We start from the raw sequence: 20,484 nt of genomic DNA, 5'->3' as shown, positions 1-20,484 counted from the left end.
TCCCATCGTGACTCCTCCCACAGTGAGACCCTCATTCAGTACGGCCCCTCCCATTGAGACCCTCGTTCAGTACAGCCCCTCCCATCGTGACTCCTCCCACAGTGAGACCCTCATTCAGTACAGCCCCTCCCTCGGTCTGACCCTCATTCAGTACAGCCCCTCCCACTGTGATCCCCTCCCTCAGTGTGACCCCACAACACACCAGACTGGAACTTGACAACTCAGCCAATAAGGAGTGATTATAAATGTCTTAGTTTTAATTCCATATTTGAGGTATTTACAGCAAAATTGGCAAAGCTTATTCTTAATTCTTAAATTAGTGAGGATATAATGTACAAAGCTTGTTGTGAGATATAGGCTCAGAAAAAATGTGGGAATTATTCCCGGCTGACCCCCAACAATTGGGAATCCTGAAGCCTCCAGCTCAGAGGAGCCCAGCTCCTTGGACCCCACCCTTGCCCCCAGAATTGGGACTCTCTCTGGCCACCGGGGAGGAGGGGAGAGATAAAAAGAGTCTCCCCTCTGCTTCTGGTTCACTGGTTTGGTTAATGTCACCAGCTCTAAACAGGAAGGTTCATCCCACCCACTGCCTGAACCCGACAGACCATCTCTAACTCTGCACCTGGGCTTCAAGCAGCTGCAAGATTTCTCTCCCTCTCCAGCCTGAGGGGGCCTGGAGAAAATATAAACCATGCCACCACTTTAGGATTTACAGCTGAGGGTTAACACGGCCAGTGAATACTTGACAAAGGAGAAAAGTGGGTGTTTGTCAGAATGAGCCCAGAGTTTACACTGACTGTACGCAGTCCTCAGAGCGACAGAGGCAAGGAGACGAGAGGGTGGGAAGGGAGGATATTCTGGCCTTGGCATGCACCAGTCTGGAGGAGTTTAACTTGTGAAATACTGACAGCCCATAAAGGAACTTTGCACAGCCAGGAATCCCATGGTACCCAGCAGCTGACACCTGGTGTGGTTGGCCAAGGGCCTAGCCTGTGTGGAGGGAAGTTGTGCCACTTGTTCCAAAGCAGGCAGTGGAGGGCCACGCGCGCGGGGACGGTCCTGTAGCAGTGGTGAGGCACAGGGTTGTCACCAGCCCTCACTCTGTGTGGGTCTGCACACTGAACAGTGAGCCAACCGAAAGCACCAGGGAATGTCGGCCAGACTGAGGAGAGAGCTGTGCGCTCCAAGTCCTCATCAGTCCTCGGTGTAAACGTGCATCACACGGGAAATACCTGAACGCTGCGAGCAAAGCGCGATTCCATCCGTTCCGACCTTAAAATATTCAGTATTAGAGATTTAATTTGCATAAACTATAGAAACTGTGCTTCATATTGTTAGAAAAGTTGACATCAGTAATGGCAACGTTGTTGAGCAGGTGTGGAGGGGCCCAGTTAATGTTACTCCTCCACATGGGTTACTGTGAACGAGGGTCAGAGAAGCTGCCACTGTCTCCGTCCCTCCCCGTTGACAGCGCCAGCTCCGGCTCCGGTGGGCTAAGCAAGCAGGCCGAGGCGGGTCACTTTGGCCGACAAGAAGGAATGAATGATAAAGACTATGGTCTTGGGGCAGGTCTCCAGGTTCAACTGCTGCAAGAGAATTTCAAATTTTTCAGAGACAATTTACTATCAAAGTTCAGATCATACAGTCACCATATACAATCATGCACCTCCCCCCCCCACAGTGACCCTTCTCCATCATGCACCTCCCCGCCCAGTGACCCTGCCCCCATCGTGTTCCTCCCCACCGCTGGGGTACTCACAATCTCACCCTCAGGACCACCAAAGTCCAGAAACAGCTGGCGGAGCCCGTCGTCGGAGGACATGCGGAGCTTCTGGAAGGGTTGGCTAAGGAGGGGCTGGAGCCGGCCCTGGTCGGCGGTGTCCGGGTAGATGCTGAACCCCTTCTCCAGGTGAACCCCCAACTGGCAGCTCCTCCCATTCCAGGTACAAGCTGAAACACAGCGGGGGGGAAACAACACAGTCGATAAACCACAGACTCCGCCTCTGAAACTGGAGGTTGGTGGAGGGGGTAATGGAGGCAGTAGGGGTGGAGGGTGTGTGGGACTGTTGGCGCCAGGTTTGGGGGGGTGGGAATGTTCTTACTTTAGACTGGAGACTGGGGAGAGGAGAAGGGGTGAATGTTGTTACTTTAGACAGGAGAATGGGGAGAAGAAATGGGGGGTATGTTGTTAACTTAGACTGGAGAATGGGGAGAGGAGATGGGGGAATGTTGTTAGTTTAGATTGGAGGACAGGCAGAGGAGATGGACGGAGGGAATGTTGTGACTTTAGACTGGAGAATGGGGAGCTGAGATGGGGGGAATGTTTTTACTTCAGACTGGAGAATGGGGAGAGGAAATGGGGGAAATGTTGTTACATTAGACTGGAGAATGAGGAGAGGAGCTGGAGGGAATGTTGTTAGTTTAGACTGGACGATGGGGAGAGGAGATGGGGGGAATGTTGATACTTTTGACTGGAGAATGGGGAGAGGAGATGGAGGGGATGTTGTTACTTTAGACTGGATAATGGGGAGAGGAGATGGAGGAATGTTGTTACTTTAGACTGGAGAATGGGGAGTGGAGATGGAGGGGATGTTGTTCATTTAGCCTGGAGGATGAGCAGAGGAGATGGAGAAATGTTGTTACTTTAGACTGGAGAATGGTGAGTGGAGATGGAGAAGATATTGTTACTTTAGATTGGAGAATGGGGAGAGGAGATGGAAGGAATGTTGTTACTTTAGACTGGAGAATGGGAGAGGAGTTGGAGGGAGGGAATATTGTTACTTTAGACTGGAGAATGAGCAGAGGAGATGGAGAAATGTTGTTACTTTAGACTGGAGAATGGTGAGTGGAGATGGAGGAGATATTGTTACTTTAGATTGGAGAATGGGGAGAGGAGATGGAAGGAATGTTGTTAATTTAGACTGGAAAATGGGGAAAGGAGATGTTAGAATATTGTTACCATAGACTGGAGACTGGGGAGAGGAGATGGAGGAATGTTGTTACTTTAGACTGGAGAATGGGGAGAGGAGATGGGAGGAATGTTGTTAGTTTAGACTGGAGAATGGGAGAGGAGATGGGAGGAATGTTGTTCGTTTAGACTGGAGAACGGGGAGAGGAGATGGGGGAATGTTGTTCATTTAGACTGGAGAATGAGCAGAGGAGATGGAGAAATGTTGTTACTTTAGACTGGAGAATGGTGAGTGGAGATGGAGAAGATATTGTTACTTTAGATTGGAGGATGGGGAGAGGAGATGGAAGGAATGTTGTTAATTTAGACTGGAGAATGGGGAGAGGAGATGGGGTGAATGTTACTTTAGACAGGAGAATGGGGAGAGGAAATGGGGGGTATGATGTTAATTTAGACTGGAGAATGGGGAGAGGAGATGGGGGTAATGTTGTTACTTTAGACTGGAGAATGGGGAGAGGAGATGGGGCAATGTTGTTACTTTAGACTGGCGGACGGGCAGAGGAGATGGACGGAGGGAATGTTGTGACTTTAGACTGGAGAATGGGGAGCCGAGATGGGAGGAATGTTTTTACTTTAGACTGGAGAATGGGGAGAGGAATTGGGGGAAATGTTGTTACATTAGACTGGAGAATGGGGAGAGGACATGGAAGGAATGTTGTTACTTTAGACTGGAGAATGGGGAGAGGAGATCGGGAAATGTTGTTACTGTATACTGGAGAATGGGGAGAGGAGGTGGAGGGGGGAATGTTGTTACTATAGACTGGGGAATGGGGAGAGGACATGGGGGAATGTTGTTATTTTAGACTGGAGAATGAGGAGAGGAGATGGGGGAATGTTGTTCATTTAGACTGGTGAATGAGGAGAGAGAAGGGGGAATGTTGTTCATTTAGACTGGATATTGGGGAGAGGAGATGGAGGGAGGGATGCTGTTACTTTAGACTGGAGAATGGGGAGAGGAGATGTAGGGAGGGGATGTTGTAACTTTAGACTGGAGAATGGGGAGAAGAGATGGGGGAATGTTGTTACTATAGACTGGAGAATGGGGAGAGGAGATGGAGGGGGGAATTGATGTTACTTTAGACTGGAGAATGAGAGGAGATGGGGGAATGTTGTTCATTTAGACTGGTGAATGAAGAGAGAGAAGGGGGAATGTTGTTCATTTAGCTGGATAATGGGGAGAGGAGATGGAGGGAAGGATGCTGTTACTTTAGACTGGAGAATAGGGAGAGGAGATGGAGGAATGTTGATACTTTTGACTGGAGAATGGGGAGAGGAGATGGGGCGAATGTTGTTACTATAGACTGGAGAATGGGGAGAGGAGATGGAGGGAGGGAATGTTGTTACTTTAGACTCGAGAATGAGAAGAGGAGATGGGGGAATGTTGTTCATTTAGACTGGAGAATGAGCAGAGGAGATGGAGAAATGTTGTTACTTTAGACTGGAGAATGGTGAGTGGAGATGGAGGAGTTATTGTTACTTTAGATTGGAAGATGGAGAGAGGAGATGGAAGGAATGTTGTTAATTTAGACTGGAGAATGGGGAGAGGAGATGTTAGAATGTTGTTACCATAGACTGGAGACTGGGGAGAGGAGATGGAGGAATGTTGTTACTTTAGACTGGAGAATGGGGAGAGGAGATGGGGAGACTGCTGTTACTTTAGACTGAAGAATGGGGAGAGGAGATGGACGGAGGGGATGTTGTTACTTTAGACTGGAGAATAGGGAGAGGAGATGGGGCGAATGCTGTTACTTTAGACTGAAGAATGGGGAGAGGAGATGGACGGAGGGGATGTTGTTACTTTAGACTGGAGAATGGGGAGAGGAGATGGGAGGAATGTTGTTAGTTTAGACTGGAGGATGGGGACTGGAGATGGGGGGAATGTTGTTACTTTAGATTGGAGAATGGGGAGAGGAAATGGGGGGTATGTTGTTAATTTAGAAAGGGGAAAGGGGAGAGGAGATGGGGTGAATGTTGTTACTTTAGACAGGAGAATGGGGAGAGGAAATGGGGGGTATGATGTTAATTTAGACTGGAGAATGGGGAGAAGAGATGGGGGTAATGTTGTTACTTTAGACTGGAGAATGGGGAGCCGAAATGGGAGGAATGTTTTTACTTTAGACTGGAGAATGGGGAGAGGACATGGAAGGAATGTTGTTACTTCAGACTGGAGAATGGGGAGAGGAGATCGGGGAATGTTGTTATTTTAGACTGGAGAATGGGGAGAGGAGATGGAGGGAGGGAATGTTGTTACTTTAGACTAGAGAATGAGGAGAGGAGATGGGGGAATGTTGTTCATTTAGACTGGAGAATGAGGAGAGAGGGGGAATGTTGTCCATTTAGACTGGAAAATGGGGAGAGGAGATGGGGGAATGTTGTTACTTTAGACTGGAGAATGGGGAGAGGAGATGGACGGAGGGGATGTTGTTAATTTAGACTGGAAAATGGGGAGAGGAGATGTGGGAATGTTGTTACTTTAGACTGGGGAATGGGGAACGGAGATGGACGGAGGGGATGTTGTTAGTTTAGACTGGAGAATGGGGAGAGGAGATGGAGGAAATGTTGTTACTTTAGACTGGAGAATAAGGAGAGGAGATGGACGGAGGGAATGTTGTTATATTAGACTGGAGAATAGAGAGAGGAGAAATATGGAGGGAATGTTGTTACTTTAGACTGGAGAATGGGGAGAGGAGATGGAGGGAATGTTGTTACTTTAGACTGGAGAATGGGGAGTGGAGATGGACGGAGGGGATGTTGTTACTTTCGACTAGAGAATGGGGAGAGGAGATGGAGGGAGGGGATGTTGTTAATTTAGACTGGAGAATGGGGAGAGGAGATTGAGTGTGGGAATGTTGTTACTTCAGACTGGAGAATGGGGAGAGGAGATGGTCGGAGGGAATGTTGTTACTTTAGACTGGAGAATTGGGAGAGGAGATGGACGGAGGGAATGTTGTTACTTTAGACTGGAGAATGGGGAGAGGACATGCGGGAATGTTGTAAACTTTAGACTGGAGAATGGGGAGAGTAGATGGGGGAATGTTGTTACTTTAGACTGGGGAATGGGGAACGGAGATGGACGGAGGGGATGTTGTTAGTTTAGACTGGAGAATGGGGAGAGGAGATGGACGGAGGGAATGTGGTTACTTTAGACTGGAGAATGGGCAGAGGAGATGGATGGAAGGGAAGTTGTTACTTTAGACTGGAGAATGGGGAGAGGAGATGGAGGGAATGTTGTTACTTTAGACTGGAGAATGGGGAGTGGCGATGGACGGAAGGGATGTTGTTACTTTCGACTAGAGAATGGGGAGAGGAGATGGAGGGAGGGGATGTTGTTAATTTAGACTGGAGAATGGGGAGAGGAGATGGAGTGTGGGAATGTTGTTACTTCAGACTGGAGAATGGGGAGAGGAGATGGTCGGAGGGAATGTTGTTACTTTAGACTGGAGAATTGGGAGAGGAGATGGACGGAGGGAATGTGGTTACTTTAGACTGGAGAATGGGCAGAGGAGATGGATGGAAGGGAAGTTGTTACTTTAGACTGGAGAATGGGGAGCTGAGATGGGGGGAATGTTCATACTTTATACTGGAGAAAGGGGAGAGGAGATGGAGGAAATGTTGTTACTTTACTCTGGAGAATGGGGAGAGGAGATGGAGGGGATGTTGTTACTTTAGACTGAAGGATGGGGGGAATGTTGTTACTTTAGACTGGAGAATGGAGAGAGGAGATGGGGGAATGTTGTTACTTTAGACTGGAGAATGGGGAGAGGAAATGGGGGAATGTTGTTACTCTAGACTGGAGAATGGGGAGAGTAGATGGGGGAATGTTGTTACTTTAGACTGGACAATGGGGAGAGGAGATAGAGGAAATGTTGTTACTTTAGACTGGAGAATAAGGAGAGGAGATGGACGGAGGGAATGTTGTTATATTAGACTGGAGAATGGGGAGAGGACATGGAAGGAATGTTGTTACTTTAGACTGGAGAATGGAGAGAGGAGATGGGGGAATGTTGTTACTTTAGACTGGACAATGGGGAGAGGAGATGGAGGAAATGTTGTTACTTTAGACTGGAGAATAAGGAGAGGAGATGGACGGAGGGAATGTTGTTATATTAGACTGGAGAATGGGGAGAGGACATGGAAGGAATGTTGTTACTTTAGACTGGAGAATGGGGAGAAAAGATCGGGGAATGTTGTTACTTTATACTGGAGAATGGGGAGAGGAGATGGAGGGAGGAGATGTTGTTACTTTACTCTGGAGAATAGGGAGAGGAGATGGAGGGGATATTGTTACTTTAGACTGGAGAATGGGGAGAGGAAATGGGGGGAATGTTGTTACTTTAGACTGGAGAATGGGGAGAGGATATGGACGGAGGGAATGTTCTTACTTTAGACTGGAGAATAGGGAGAGGAGATGGAGGGAATGTTGTTACTTTAGACTGGAGAATGGGGAGTGGAGATGGATGGAGGGGATGTTTTTACTTTAGACTAGAGAATGGGGAGAGGAGATGGAGGGAGGGGATGTTGTTTATTTAGACTGGAGAATGGGGAGAGGAGATTGAGTGTGGGAATGTTGTTACTTCAGACTGGAGAATGGGGAGAGGAGATGGACGGAGGAAATGTTGTTACTTTAGACTGGAGAATTGGGAGAGGAGATGGAGGGAATGTTGTAATTTTCGACTGGAGAATTGGGACAGGAGATGGACGGAGGGAATGTGGTTACTTTAGACTGGAGAATGGGCAGAGGAGATGGATGGAAGGGAAGTTGTTACTTTAGACTGGAGAATGGGGAGCTGAGATGGGGGGAATGTTGTTACTTTACTCTGGAGAATGGGGAGAGGAGATGGAGGGGATGTTGTTACTTTAGACTGGAGAATGGGGAGGGAAGATGGGGGGAATATTGTTACTTTAGACTGAAGAATTGGGAGAAAAGATGTGGGAATGTTTTTACTTTAGACTGGAGAATGGGGAGAGGAGATGGGGGAAGGGATGTTGTTACTTTAGACTGAAGGATGGGGGGAATGTTGTAACTTTAGACTAGAGAATGGGGAGAGGAGATGGGGGAATGTTGTTACTTTAGACTGGAGAATGGGAAGAGGAGATGGGGGGAATTTTGTTCCTTTAGACTGGAAAATGGGGAGAGAAGATGGTGGGAATGTTGTTACTTTAGACTGGAGAATGGGGAGAGGAGATGGACGGAGGGAATGTTGTTACTTTACACTCGAGAATGAGAAGAGGAGATGGGGGGAATGTTGTTCATTTAGACTGGAGAATGAGCAGAGGAGATGGAGAAATGTTGTTACTTTAGACTGGAGAATGGTGAGTGGAGATGGAGGAGTTATTGTTACTTTAGATTGGAAGATGGAGAGAGGAGATGGAAGGAATGTTGTTAATTTAGACTGGAGAATGGGGAGAGGAGATGTTAGAATGTTGTTACCATAGACTGGAGACTGGGGAGAGGAGATGGAGGAATGTTGTTACTTTAGACTGGAGAATGGGGAGAGGAGATGGGGAGAATGCTGTTACTTTAGACTGAAGAATGGGGAGAGGAGATGGACGGAGGGGATGTTGTTACTTTAGACTGGAGAATGGGGAGAGGAGATGGGAGGAATGTTGTTAGTTTAGACTGGAGGATGGGGACTGGAGATGGGGGGGAATGTTGTTACTTTAGATTGGAGAATGGGGAGAGGAAATGGGGGGTATGTTGTTAATTTAGAAAGGGGAAAGGGGAGAGGAGATGGGGTGAATGTTGTTACTTTAGACAGGAGAATGGGGAGAGGAAATGGGGGGTATGATGTTAATTTAGACCGGAGAATGGGGAGAAGAGATGGGGGTAATGTTGTTACTTTAGACTGGAGAATGGGGAGCCGAGATGGGAGGAATGTTTTTACTTTAGACTGGAGAATGGGGAGAGGAAATGGGGGAAATGTTGTTACATTAGACTGGAGAATGGGGAGAGGACATGGAAGGAATGTTGTTACTTCAGACTGGAGAATGGGGAGAGGAGATCGGGGAATGTTGTTATTTTAGACTGGAGAATGGGGAGAGGAGATGGAGGGAGGGAATGTTGTTACTTTAGACTGGAGAATGAGGAGAGGAGATGGGGGAATGTTGTTCATTTAGACTGGAGAATGACGAGAGAGGGGGAATGTTGTCCATTTAGACTGGAAAATGGGGAGAGGAGATGGGGGAATGTTGTTACTTTAGACTGGAGAATGGGGAGAGGAGATGGACGGAGGGGATGTTGTTAATTTAGACTGGAAAATGGGGAGAGGAAATGGGGGAATGTTGTTACTTTAGACTGGAGAATGGGGAGAGTAGATGGGGGAATGTTGTTACTTTAGACTGGACAATGGGGAGAGGAGATGGAGGAAATGTTGTTACTTTAGACTGGAGAATAAGGAGAGGAGATGGACGGAGGGAATGTTGTTATATTAGACTGGAGAATGGGGAGAGGACATGGAAGGAATGTTGTTACTTTAGACTGGAGAATGGGGAGAAAAGATCGGGGAATGTTGTTACTTTATACTGGAGAATGGGGAGAGGAGATGGAGGGAGGAGATGTTGTTACTTTACTCTGGAGAATAGGGAGAGGAGATGGAGGGGATATTGTTACTTTAGACTGGAGAATGGGGAGAGGAGATGGGGGGAATGTTGTTACTTTAGACAGGAGAATGGGGAGAGGAAATGGGGGGTATGATGTTAATTTAGACCGGAGAATGGGGAGAAGAGATGGGGGTAATGTTGTTACTTTAGACTGGAGAATGGGGAGCCGAGATGGAAGGAATGTTGTTAATTTAGACTGGAGAATGGGGAGAGGAGATGTTAGAATGTTGTTACCATAGACTGGAGACTGGGGAGAGGAGATGGAGGAATGTTGTTACTTTAGACTGGAGAATGGGGAGAGGAGATGGGGAGAATGCTGTTACTTTAGACTGAAGAATGGGGAGAGGAGATGGACGGAGGGGATGTTGTTACTTTAGACTGGAGAATAGGGAGAGGAGATGGGGCGAATGCTGTTACTTTAGACTGAAGAATGGGGAGAGGAGATGGACGGAGGGGATGTTGTTACTTTAGACTGGAGAATGGGGAGAGGAGATGGGAGGAATGTTGTTAGTTTAGACTGGAGGATGGGGACTGGAGATGGGGGGGAATGTTGTTACTTTAGATTGGAGAATGGGGAGAGGAAATGGGGGGTATGTTGTTAATTTAGAAAGGGGAAAGGGGAGAGGAGATGGGGTGAATGTTGTTACTTTAGACAGGAGAATGGGGAGAGGAAATGGGGGGTATGATGTTAATTTAGACCGGAGAATGGGGAGAAGAGATGGGGGTAATGTTGTTACTTTAGACTGGAGAATGGGGAGCCGAGATGGGAGGAATGTTTTTACTTTAGACTGGAGAATGGGGAGAGGAAATGGGGGAAATGTTGTTACATTAGACTGGAGAATGGGGAGAGGACATGGAAGGAATGTTGTTACTTCAGACTGGAGAATGGGGAGAGGAGATCGGGGAATGTTGTTATTTTAGACTGGAGAATGGGGAGAGGAGATGGAGGGAGGGAATGTTGTTACTTTAGACTGGAGAATGAGGAGAGGAGATGGGGGAATGTTGTTCATTTAGACTGGAGAATGACGAGAGAGGGGGAATGTTGTCCATTTAGACTGGAAAATGGGGAGAGGAGATGGGGGAATGTTGTTACTTTAGACTGGAGAATGGGGAGAGGAGATGGACGGAGGGGATGTTGTTAATTTAGACTGGAAAATGGGGAGAGGAAATGGGGGAATGTTGTTACTTTAGACTGGACAATGGGGAGAGGAGATGGAGGAAATGTTGTTACTTTAGACTGGAGAATAAGGAGAGGAGATGGACGGAGGGAATGTTGTTATATTAGACTGGAGAATGGGGAGAGGACATGGAAGGAATGTTGTTACTTTAGACTGGAGAATGGGGAGAAAAGATCGGGGAATGTTGTTACTTTATACTGGAGAATGGGGAGAGGAGATGGAGGGAGGAGATGTTGTTACTTTACTCTGGAGAATAGGGAGAGGAGATGGAGGGGATATTGTTACTTTAGACTGGAGAATGGGGAGAGGTGATGGGGGGAATGTTGTTACTTTAGACAGGAGAATGGGGAGAGGAAATGGGGGGTATGATGTTAATTTAGACCGGAGAATGGGGAGAAGAGATGGGGGTATGTTGTTACTTTAGACTGGAGAATGGGGAGCCGAGATGGGAGGAATGTTTTTACTTTAGACTGGAGAATGGGGAGAGGAAATGGGGGAAATGTTGTTACATTAGACTGGAGAATGGGGAGAGGACATGGAAGGAATGTTGTTACTTCAGACTGGAGAATGGGGAGAGGAGATCGGGGAATGTTGTTATTTTAGACTGGAGAATGGGGAGAGGAGATGGAGGGAGGGAATGTTGTTACTTTAGACTGGAGAATGAGGAGAGGAGATGGGGGAATGTTGTTCATTTAGACTGGAGAATGAGGAGAGAGGGGGAATGTTGTCCATTTAGACTGGAAAATGGGGAGAGGAGATGGGGGAATGTTGTTACTTTAGACTGGAGAATGGGGAGAGGAGATGGACGGAGGGGATGTTGTTAATTTAGACTGGAAAATGGGGAGAGGAAATGGGGTAATGTTGTTACTTTAGACTGGAGAATGGGGAGAGTAGATGGGGGAATGTTGTTACTTTAGACTGGAGAATGGGGAGAGGAGATGGAGGGAGGAGATGTTGTTACTTTACTCTGGAGAATAGGGAGAGGAGATGGAGGGGATATTGTTACTTTAGACTGGAGAATGGGGAGAGGAGATGGGGGGAATGTTGTTACTTTAGACTGGAGAATGGGGAGAGGATATGGACGGAGGGAATGTTCTTACTTTAGACTGGAGAATTGGGAGAGGAGATGGAGGGAATGTTGTTACTTTAGACTGGAGAATGGGGAGTGGAGATGGACGGAGGGGATGTTTTTACTTTAGACTAGAGAATGGGGAGAGGAGATGGAGGGAGGGGATGTTGTTTATTTAGACTGGAGAATGGGGAGAGGAGATTGAGTGTGGGAATGTTGTTACTTCAGACTGGAGAATGAGGAGAGGAGATGGACGGAGGGAATGTTGTTACTTTCTACTGGAGAATTGGGAGAGGAGATGGAGGGAATGTTGTAACTTTCGACTGGAGAATTGGGACAGGAGATGGACGGAGGGAATGTGGTTACTTTAGACTGGAGAATGGGGAGGAAGATGGGGGGAATATTGTTACTTTAGACTGAAGAATTGGGAGAAAAGATGTGGGAATGATTTTACTTTAGACTGGAGAATGGGGAGAGGAGATGGGGGAGGGGATGTTGTTACTTTAGACTGAAGGATGGGGGGAATGTTGTTACTTTAGACTGGAGAATAGGGAGAGGAGATGGGGGAATGTTGTTACTTTAGACTGGAGAATGGGAAGAGGAGATGGGGGGAATGTTGTTACTTTAGACTGGAGAATGGGGAGAGGAGATGGACGGAGGGGATGTTGTTAATTTAGACTGGAAAATGGGGAGAGGAGATGGGGGAATGTTGTTACTTTAGACTGGGCAATGGGGAACGGAGATGGACGGAGGGGATGTTGTTAGTTTAGACTGGAGAATGGGGAGAGGAGATGCAGGAAATGTTGTTACTTTAGACTGGTGAATAAGGAGAGGAGATGGATGGAGGGAATGTTGTTATATTAGACTGGAAAATAGAGAGAGGAGATGGATGGAGGGAATGTTGTTACTTTAGACTGGAGAATGGGGAGAGGAGATGGAGGGAATGTTGTTACTTTAGACTGGAAAATGTGGAGTGGAGATGGACGGAGGGTATGTTGTTACTTTCGACTAGAGAATGGGGAGAGGAGATGGAGGGAGGGGATGTTGTTAATTTAGACTGGAGAATGGGGAGAGGAGATGGAGTGTGGGAATGTTGTTACTTCAGACTGGAGAATGGGGAGAGGAGATGGAGGGAATGTTGTTACTTTAGATTGGAGAATGGGGAGAGGAGATGGGGGGAGGGCATGTTATTACTTTGGACTGAAGGATGGGGAAAAGAGATGGGGTGAATGTGTAACTTTAGACAGGAGAATGGAGAGAGGAGATGGAGCGAATGTTGTTACTTTAGACTGGAGAATGGGGAGAGGAGATGGAGGGAATGTTGTTCCTTTAGACTGGATAATGGGAAGAGGAGATGGAGGGACGGAATTTTGTTACTTTAGACTGATGAATAGGGAGAGGACATGGAGGGAATTTTGTTACTTTAGACTGGAGAATGGGGAGAGAAAATGGGGGGAATGTTATTACTTTAGACTGGAGACTGGGTAGAGAAGATTTGGGAATGTTGTTAATTTAGACTGGTGAATGGGGAGAGGAGATGGGAGGAGGGGATGTTGTTACTTTAGACTGGTGAATGGGGAGAAGAGATGGAGGGAATGTTGTTACTTTAGACTGGAAAATGCGGAGAGGAGATGGGGGGAATGTTATTACTTTAGACTGGAGAATGGGGAGAGGAGATGGACGGAGGGAATGTTGTTACTTTAGACTGGAGAATGGGGAGTGGAGAAGGACGGAGGGGATGTTGTTACGTTAGACTGTAGAATGGGGAGGGGAGATGGGGGGACTGTTGTTATTTTAGACTGGAGGATGGGGAGAGGAGATGGATGGAGGGAATGTTGTTACTTTATACTGGAGAATGGGGAGAGGAGTGGAGGGAATGTTGTTAGTTTTGACTGGAGAATAGGGAGAGGAGATGGACGGAGGGAATGTTGTTATATTAGACTGGAGAATAGAGAGAGGAGATGGACGGAGGGAATGTTGTTACTTTAGACTGGAGAATGGGGAACGGAGATGGACGGAGCGGATGTTGTTAGTTTAGACTGGAGAATGGGGAGAGGAGATGGAGGGAATGTTGTTACTTTAAACTGGAGAATGGGGAGAAGAGATGGAGGGAATATTGTTACTTTAGACTGGAGAATGGGGAGAGGAGATGGGGGGAGGGCATGTTATTACTTTGGACTGAAGGATGGGGAAAAGAGATGGGGGGAATGTGTAACTTTAGACTGGAGAATGGAGAGAGGAGATGGAGCGAATGTTGTTCCTTTAGACTGGAGAATGGGGAGAGGAGATGGAGGGAATGTTGTTGCTTTAGACTGGCGAATGGGGAGAGGAGATGGAGGGAATGTGTAACTTTAAACTGGAGAATGGAGAGAGGAGATGGACGGAGGGGATGTTGTTACTTTAGACTGGAGAATGGGGAGTGAGATGGGGGGAATATTGTTACTTTAGACTGAAGAATTGGGAGAAAAGATGGGGGAATGTTGTTACTTTAGACTGGAGAATGTGAAGAGGAGATGGGGAGTATGTTGTTACTTTAGACTGGTGAATGGGGAGAGGAGATGGAGGGAATGTTGTAACTTTAGACTGGAGAATGGGAGAGGAGATGGAGGTGAATGTTGTTCGCTTAGACTGGGGAATGTGGAGAGGAGATGGACGGAGGGAATGTTGTTACTTTAGAGTGGAGAATTGGGAGAGGAGATGGAGGGAATGTTGTAACTTTCGACTGGAGAATTGGGACAGGAGATGGACGGAGTGAATGTGGTTACTTTAGACTGGAAAATGGGCAGAGGAGATGGATGGAGGGGAAGTTGTTACTTTAGACTGGAGAATGGGGAGCTGAGATGGGGGGAATGTTGTTACTTTCTACTGGAGAATAGGGAGAGGAGATGGTGGAAATGTTGTTACTTTACTCTGGAGAATGGGGAGAGGAGATGGAGGGGATGTTGTTATTTTAGACCGGAGAATGGGGAGAGAAGATGGGGGGAATATTGTTACTTTAGACTGGAGAATGGGGAGAGGAGATGGGGGAAATGTTATTACTTTAGACTGGAGAATGGGGAGAGGAGATGGGGGGAATGTTATTACTTTAGACTGGAGAATGGGGAGAGGAGATGGGGGGAATGTTATTACTTTAGACTGGAGAATGGGGAGAGGAGATGGGGGAATGTTGTTACTTTAGACTGGAGAACGGGGAGAGGCGATGGGGGAATGTTGTTACTTCAGACTGAAGGATGGGGAAAAGAGATTGGGGGAATGTTGTTAGTTCAGACTGGAGAATGGAGAGAAGAGATGGGGGAATGTTGTTACTTCAGACTGTAGAATGGGGAGAGGAGATGGAGGAAATGTTGTTACTTTAGACTGGAGAATTGGGAGAGGAGACATGGGGGAATGTTGTTACGTTAGACTGTAGAATGGGGAGAGGAGACGGAGGGAATGTTGTTACTTTAGACTGGAGAATGGGGAGAAGAGATGGAGAGAATACTGTTACTTTAGACTGGAGAATGGGGAGAGGCGATGGGGGAATGTTGTTACTTCAGACTGAAGGATGGGGAAAAGAGATAGGGGGAATGTTGTTACTTCAGACTGGAGAATGGAGAGAGGAGATGGACGGAGGGAATGTTGTTACTTCAGACTGGAGAATGGAGAGAGGAGATGGACGGAGGGAATGTTGTTACTTCAGACTGGAGAATGGAGAGAGGAGATGGGGGATTGTTGTTACTTCAGACTGGAGAATGGAGAGAGGAGATGGACGGAGGGAATGTTGTTACTTTACACTGTAGAATGGGGAGAGGAGATGGAGGGAATGTTGTTACTTTAGACTGGAGAATGGGGAGAGGAGATGGACGGAGGGGATGTTGTTAATTTAGACTGGAAAATGGGGAGAGGAGATAGACGGAGGGGATGTTGTTAATTTAGACTGGAAAATGGGGAGAGGAGATGGAGGGAATGTTGTAATTTTAGACTGGAGAATGGGACAGGAGATGGAGGGGAATGTTGTTCCTGCAGACTGGATAATGGGAAGAGGAGATGGAGGGACAGAATTTTGTTACTTTAGACTGATTAATGGGGAGAGGACATGGAGGGAATTTTATTACTTTAGACTGGAGAATGGGGAAGAAGATGGGGGGAATATTGTTAGCTTATACTGAAGAACAGGGAGAAATGATGAGGGAATGTTGTTACTTTAGACTAGAGAATGGGGAGAGGAGATAGGGTGAAGGGATGTTGTTACTTTAGACTGAAGGATGGGGATAAGAGTTGGGGGGAATGTTGTTACTTTAGACTGGAGAATGGGGAGAGGAGATGGGGGAATGTTGTTACTTTAGACTGGAGAATGGGCAGGAGAAATAGGGGGAATGTTGTTACTTTAGGCTGGAGAATGGGGAGAGGAGATGGGGGAAGGGCATGTTGTTACTGTAGACTGAAGGATGGGGAGTAGAGATGGGGGGAATGTTGTTACTTTAGACTGAAGGATGGGGAGAGGAGATGGGGGAATGTTGTTACTTTAGACTGGAGAATGGGGAGAGGAGATGGAGGGAATGTTGTTAATTTCAACTGGAGGATGGGGAGAGGTGATGGACGGAGGGAATGTGGTTACTTTAGACTGGCGAATGGGAGAGGTGATGGATGGAGGGGATGTTGTTAACTTAGACTGGAGAATGTGGAGCTGAGATGGGTGAATGTTGTTACTTTAGACTGCAGAATGGGAGAGGTGATGGGAGGAGGGGATGTTGTTACTTTAGACTGGAGAATGGTTAGAAGAAATGAGGGGAATGTTTTTACTTTAGGCTGGAGAATGGGGAGAGGAGATGGGGAGATTGTTAGTTCTTTAGATGAGAATGGGGACAGGAGATGGAGGGGATGTTGTTACTTTAGACTGGAGAATGGGGAGAGGAGATGGAGGGAGGCGATGTTGTTACTTTAGACTGAAGAATGTGGAGAGGAGATGGAGGGAAGTTTGTTACTTTAGACTGGAGAATGGGGAGTGGAGATGGGGGGAATGTTGTTACTTTAGACTGGAGAATGGGGAGAGGAGATGCGGGGAGGGGATGTTGTAACTTTAGACTGCAGAATTGGGAGAGGAGATGGGGGGAATCTTGTTACTTTAGACTGGAGAATGGGGAGAGGAGATGGGGGGAATGTTGTTACTTTTGACTGGAGATTGGGGAGAGGAGATGGGGGGAATGTTGTTAATTTAGACTGGAGGATGCGGAGAATGTTATTACTTTAGACTGGAGAATGGGGAGAGGAGATGGGGGAATGTTGTTACTTTAGACTGGAGAACGGGGAAAGGAGATGGAGGGAATGTTGTTAATTTCGACTGGAGGATGGGGAGAGGTGATGGACGGAGGGAATGTGGTTACTTTAGACTGGAGAATGGGAGAGGTGATGGATGGAGGGGATGTTGTTAACTTAGACTGGAGAATGTGGAGCTGAGATGGGTGAATGTTGTTACTTTAGACTGCAGAATGGGAGAGGTGATGGGAGGAGGGGATGTTGTTACTTTAGACTGGAGAATGGTTAGAAGAAATGAGGGGAATGTTTTTACTTTAGGCTGGAGAATGGGGAGAGGAGATGGGGAGATTGTTAGTTCTTTAGATGAGAATGGGGACAGGAGATGGAGGGGATGTTGTTACTTTAGACTGGAGAATGGGGAGAGGAGATGGAGGGAGGCGATGGTGTTACTTTAGACTGAAGAATGTGGAGAGGAGATGGAGGGAAGTTTGTTACTTTAGACTGGAGAATGGGGAGTGGAGATGGGGGGAATGTTGTTACTTTAGACTGGAGAATGGGGAGAGGAGATGCGGGGAGGGGATGTTGTAACTTTAGACTGCAGAATTGGGAGAGGAGATGGGGGGAATCTTGTTACTTTAGACTGGAGAATGGGGAGAGGAGATGGGGGGAATGTTGTTACTTTTGACTGGAGATTGGGGAGAGGAGATGGGGGGAATGTTGTTACTTTAGACTGGAGAATGGGGAGAGGAGATGGGAGGAATGTTGTTAGTTTAGACTGGAGAATGGGAGAGGAGATGGGAGGAATGTTGTTACTTTAGACTGGAGAATGGGGAGAGGAGATGGGGGAATGTTGTTCATTTAGACTGGAGAATGAGCAGAGGAGATGGAGAAATGTTGTTACTTTAGACTGGAGAATGGGGAGTGGAGATGGAGAAGATATTGTTACTTTAGATTGGAGGATGGGGAGAGGAGATGGAAGGAATGTTGTTAATTTAGACTGGAGAATGGGGAGAGGAGATGGGGTGAATGTTACTTTAGACGGAGAATGGAGACGGGGGAGAATGGACTGGAGAGGAATGGGGGGATGTGTTATTTAGACTGGAGAATGGGGAGAGGAGATGGGGGTAATGTTGTTACTTTAGACTGGAGAATGGGGAGAGGAGATGGGGCAATGTTGTTACTTTAGACTGGCGGACGGGCAGAGGAGATGGACGGAGGGAATGTTGTGACTTTAGACTGGAGAATGGGGAGCCGAGATGGGAGGAATGTTTTTACTTTAGACTGGAGAATGGGGAGAGGAATTGGGGGAAATGTTGTTACATTAGACTGGAGAATGGGGAGAGGACATGGAAGGAATGTTGTTACTTTAGACTGGAGAATGGGGAGAGGAGATGGGGAAATGTTGTTACTGTATACTGGAGAATGGGGAGAGGAGGTGGAGGGGGGAATGTTGTTACTATAGACTGGGGAATGGGGAGAGGACATGGGGGAATGTTGTTATTTTAGACTGGAGAATGAGGAGAGGAGATGGGGGAATGTTGTTCATTTAGACTGGTGAATGAGGAGAGAGAAGGGGGAATGTTGTTCATTTAGACTGGATATTGGGGAGAGGAGATGGAGGGAGGGATGCTGTTACTTTAGACTGGAGAATGGGGAGAGGAGATGTAGGGAGGGGATGTTGTAACTTTAGACTGGAGAATGGGGAGAAGAGATGGGGGAATGTTGTTACTATAGACTGGAGAATGGGGAGAGGAGATGGAGGGGGGAATTGATGTTACTTTAGACTGGAGAATGAGAGGAGATGGGGGAATGTTGTTCATTTAGACTGGTGAATGAAGAGAGAGAAGGGGGAATGTTGTTCATTTAGCTGGATAATGGGGAGAGGAGATGGAGGGAAGGATGCTGTTACTTTAGACTGGAGAATAGGGAGAGGAGATGGAGGAATGTTGATACTTTTGACTGGAGAATGGGGAGAGGAGATGGGGCGAATGTTGTTACTATAGACTGGAGAATGGGGAGAGGAGATGGAGGGAGGGAATGTTGTTACTTTAGACTCGAGAATGAGAAGAGGAGATGGGGGAATGTTGTTCATTTAGACTGGAGAATGAGCAGAGGAGATGGAGAAATGTTGTTACTTTAGACTGGAGAATGGTGAGTGGAGATGGAGGAGTTATTGTTACTTTAGATTGGAAGATGGAGAGAGGAGATGGAAGGAATGTTGTTAATTTAGACTGGAGAATGGGGAGAGGAGATGTTAGAATGTTGTTACCATAGACTGGAGACTGGGGAGAGGAGATGGAGGAATGTTGTTACTTTAGACTGGAGAATGGGGAGAGGAGATGGGGAGACTGCTGTTACTTTAGACTGAAGAATGGGGAGAGGAGATGGACGGAGGGGATGTTGTTACTTTAGACTGGAGAATGGGGAGAGGAGATGGGGGGAATGTTGTTACTTTAGACTGGAGAATGGGGAGAGGAGATGGACGGAGGGGATGTTGTTACTTTAGACTGGAGAATGGGGAGAGGAGATGGGAGGAATGTTGTTACTTTAGACTGGAGAATGGGGAGAGGAGATGGGGGGAATGTTGTTACTTTAGATTGGAGAATGGGGAGAGGAAATGGGGGGTATGTTGTTAATTTAGAAAGGGGAAATGGGGAGAGAGATGGGGGTGAATGTTGTTACTTTAGACTGGAGAGATGGGGAGAGGAAATGGGGGTAGATGTTATTTAGACTGGAGGAAAGATGGGGGTAATGTTGTTACTTTAGACTGGAGAATGGGGAGCCGAAATGGGAGGAATGTTTTTACTTTAGACTGGAGAATGGGGAGAGGACATGGAAGGAATGTTGTTACTTCAGACTGGAGAATGGGGAGAGGAGATCGGGGAATGTTGTTATTTTAGACTGGAGAATGGGGAGAGGAGATGGAGGGGGAATCTTGTTACTTTAGACTGGAGAATGGGGAGAGGAGATGGGGGAATGTTGTTCATTTAGACTGGAGAATGAGGAGAGAGGGGGAATGTTGTCCATTTAGACTGGAAAATGGGGAGAGGAGATGGGGGAATGTTGTTACTTTAGACTGGAGAATGGGGAGAGGAGATGGACGGAGGGGATGTTGTTAATTTAGACTGGAAAATGGGGAGAGGAGATGTGGGAATGTTGTTACTTTAGACTGGGGAATGGGGAACGGAGATGGACGGAGGGGATGTTGTTAGTTTAGACTGGAGAATGGGGAGAGGAGATGGAGGAAATGTTGTTACTTTAGACTGGAGAATAAGGAGAGGAGATGGACGGAGGGAATGTTGTTATATTAGACTGGAGAATAGAGAGAGGAGAAATATGGAGGGAATGTTGTTACTTTAGACTGGAGAATGGGGAGAGGAGATGGAGGGAATGTTGTTACTTTAGACTGGAGAATGGGGAGTGGAGATGGACGG

At 47.0% G+C, this 20,484-nt stretch overlaps 1 protein-coding gene across 1 annotated transcript in view; it reads right to left on the bottom strand.

The window, feature by feature from the left end:
• Positions 1-246: 246 nt before the first annotated feature.
• Positions 247-20,484, bottom strand: part of LOC134341097 (alpha-1-syntrophin-like) — a gene marked incomplete at its 5' end in the record, with an annotated part of 41,774 nt that continues 21,536 nt past the window's right edge. Inside the window, 2 exons of the mRNA XM_063038847.1 lie at positions 247-1,583; positions 1,760-1,950. Of these exons, the coding sequence (XP_062894917.1) occupies positions 1,494-1,583; positions 1,760-1,950 (281 nt within the window). The remainder of the gene's footprint in view (positions 1,584-1,759; positions 1,951-20,484) is intronic.

The sequence above is a fragment of the Mobula hypostoma genome, assembly GCF_963921235.1.
Source record: "Mobula hypostoma chromosome 2 unlocalized genomic scaffold, sMobHyp1.1 SUPER_2_unloc_2, whole genome shotgun sequence".
NCBI classification, from domain to species: domain Eukaryota; kingdom Metazoa; phylum Chordata; class Chondrichthyes; order Myliobatiformes; family Myliobatidae; genus Mobula; species Mobula hypostoma.
The sequence above is the reverse complement of the archived record's forward strand: the minus strand, read 5'-3'. Positions and strand labels throughout refer to the sequence as shown.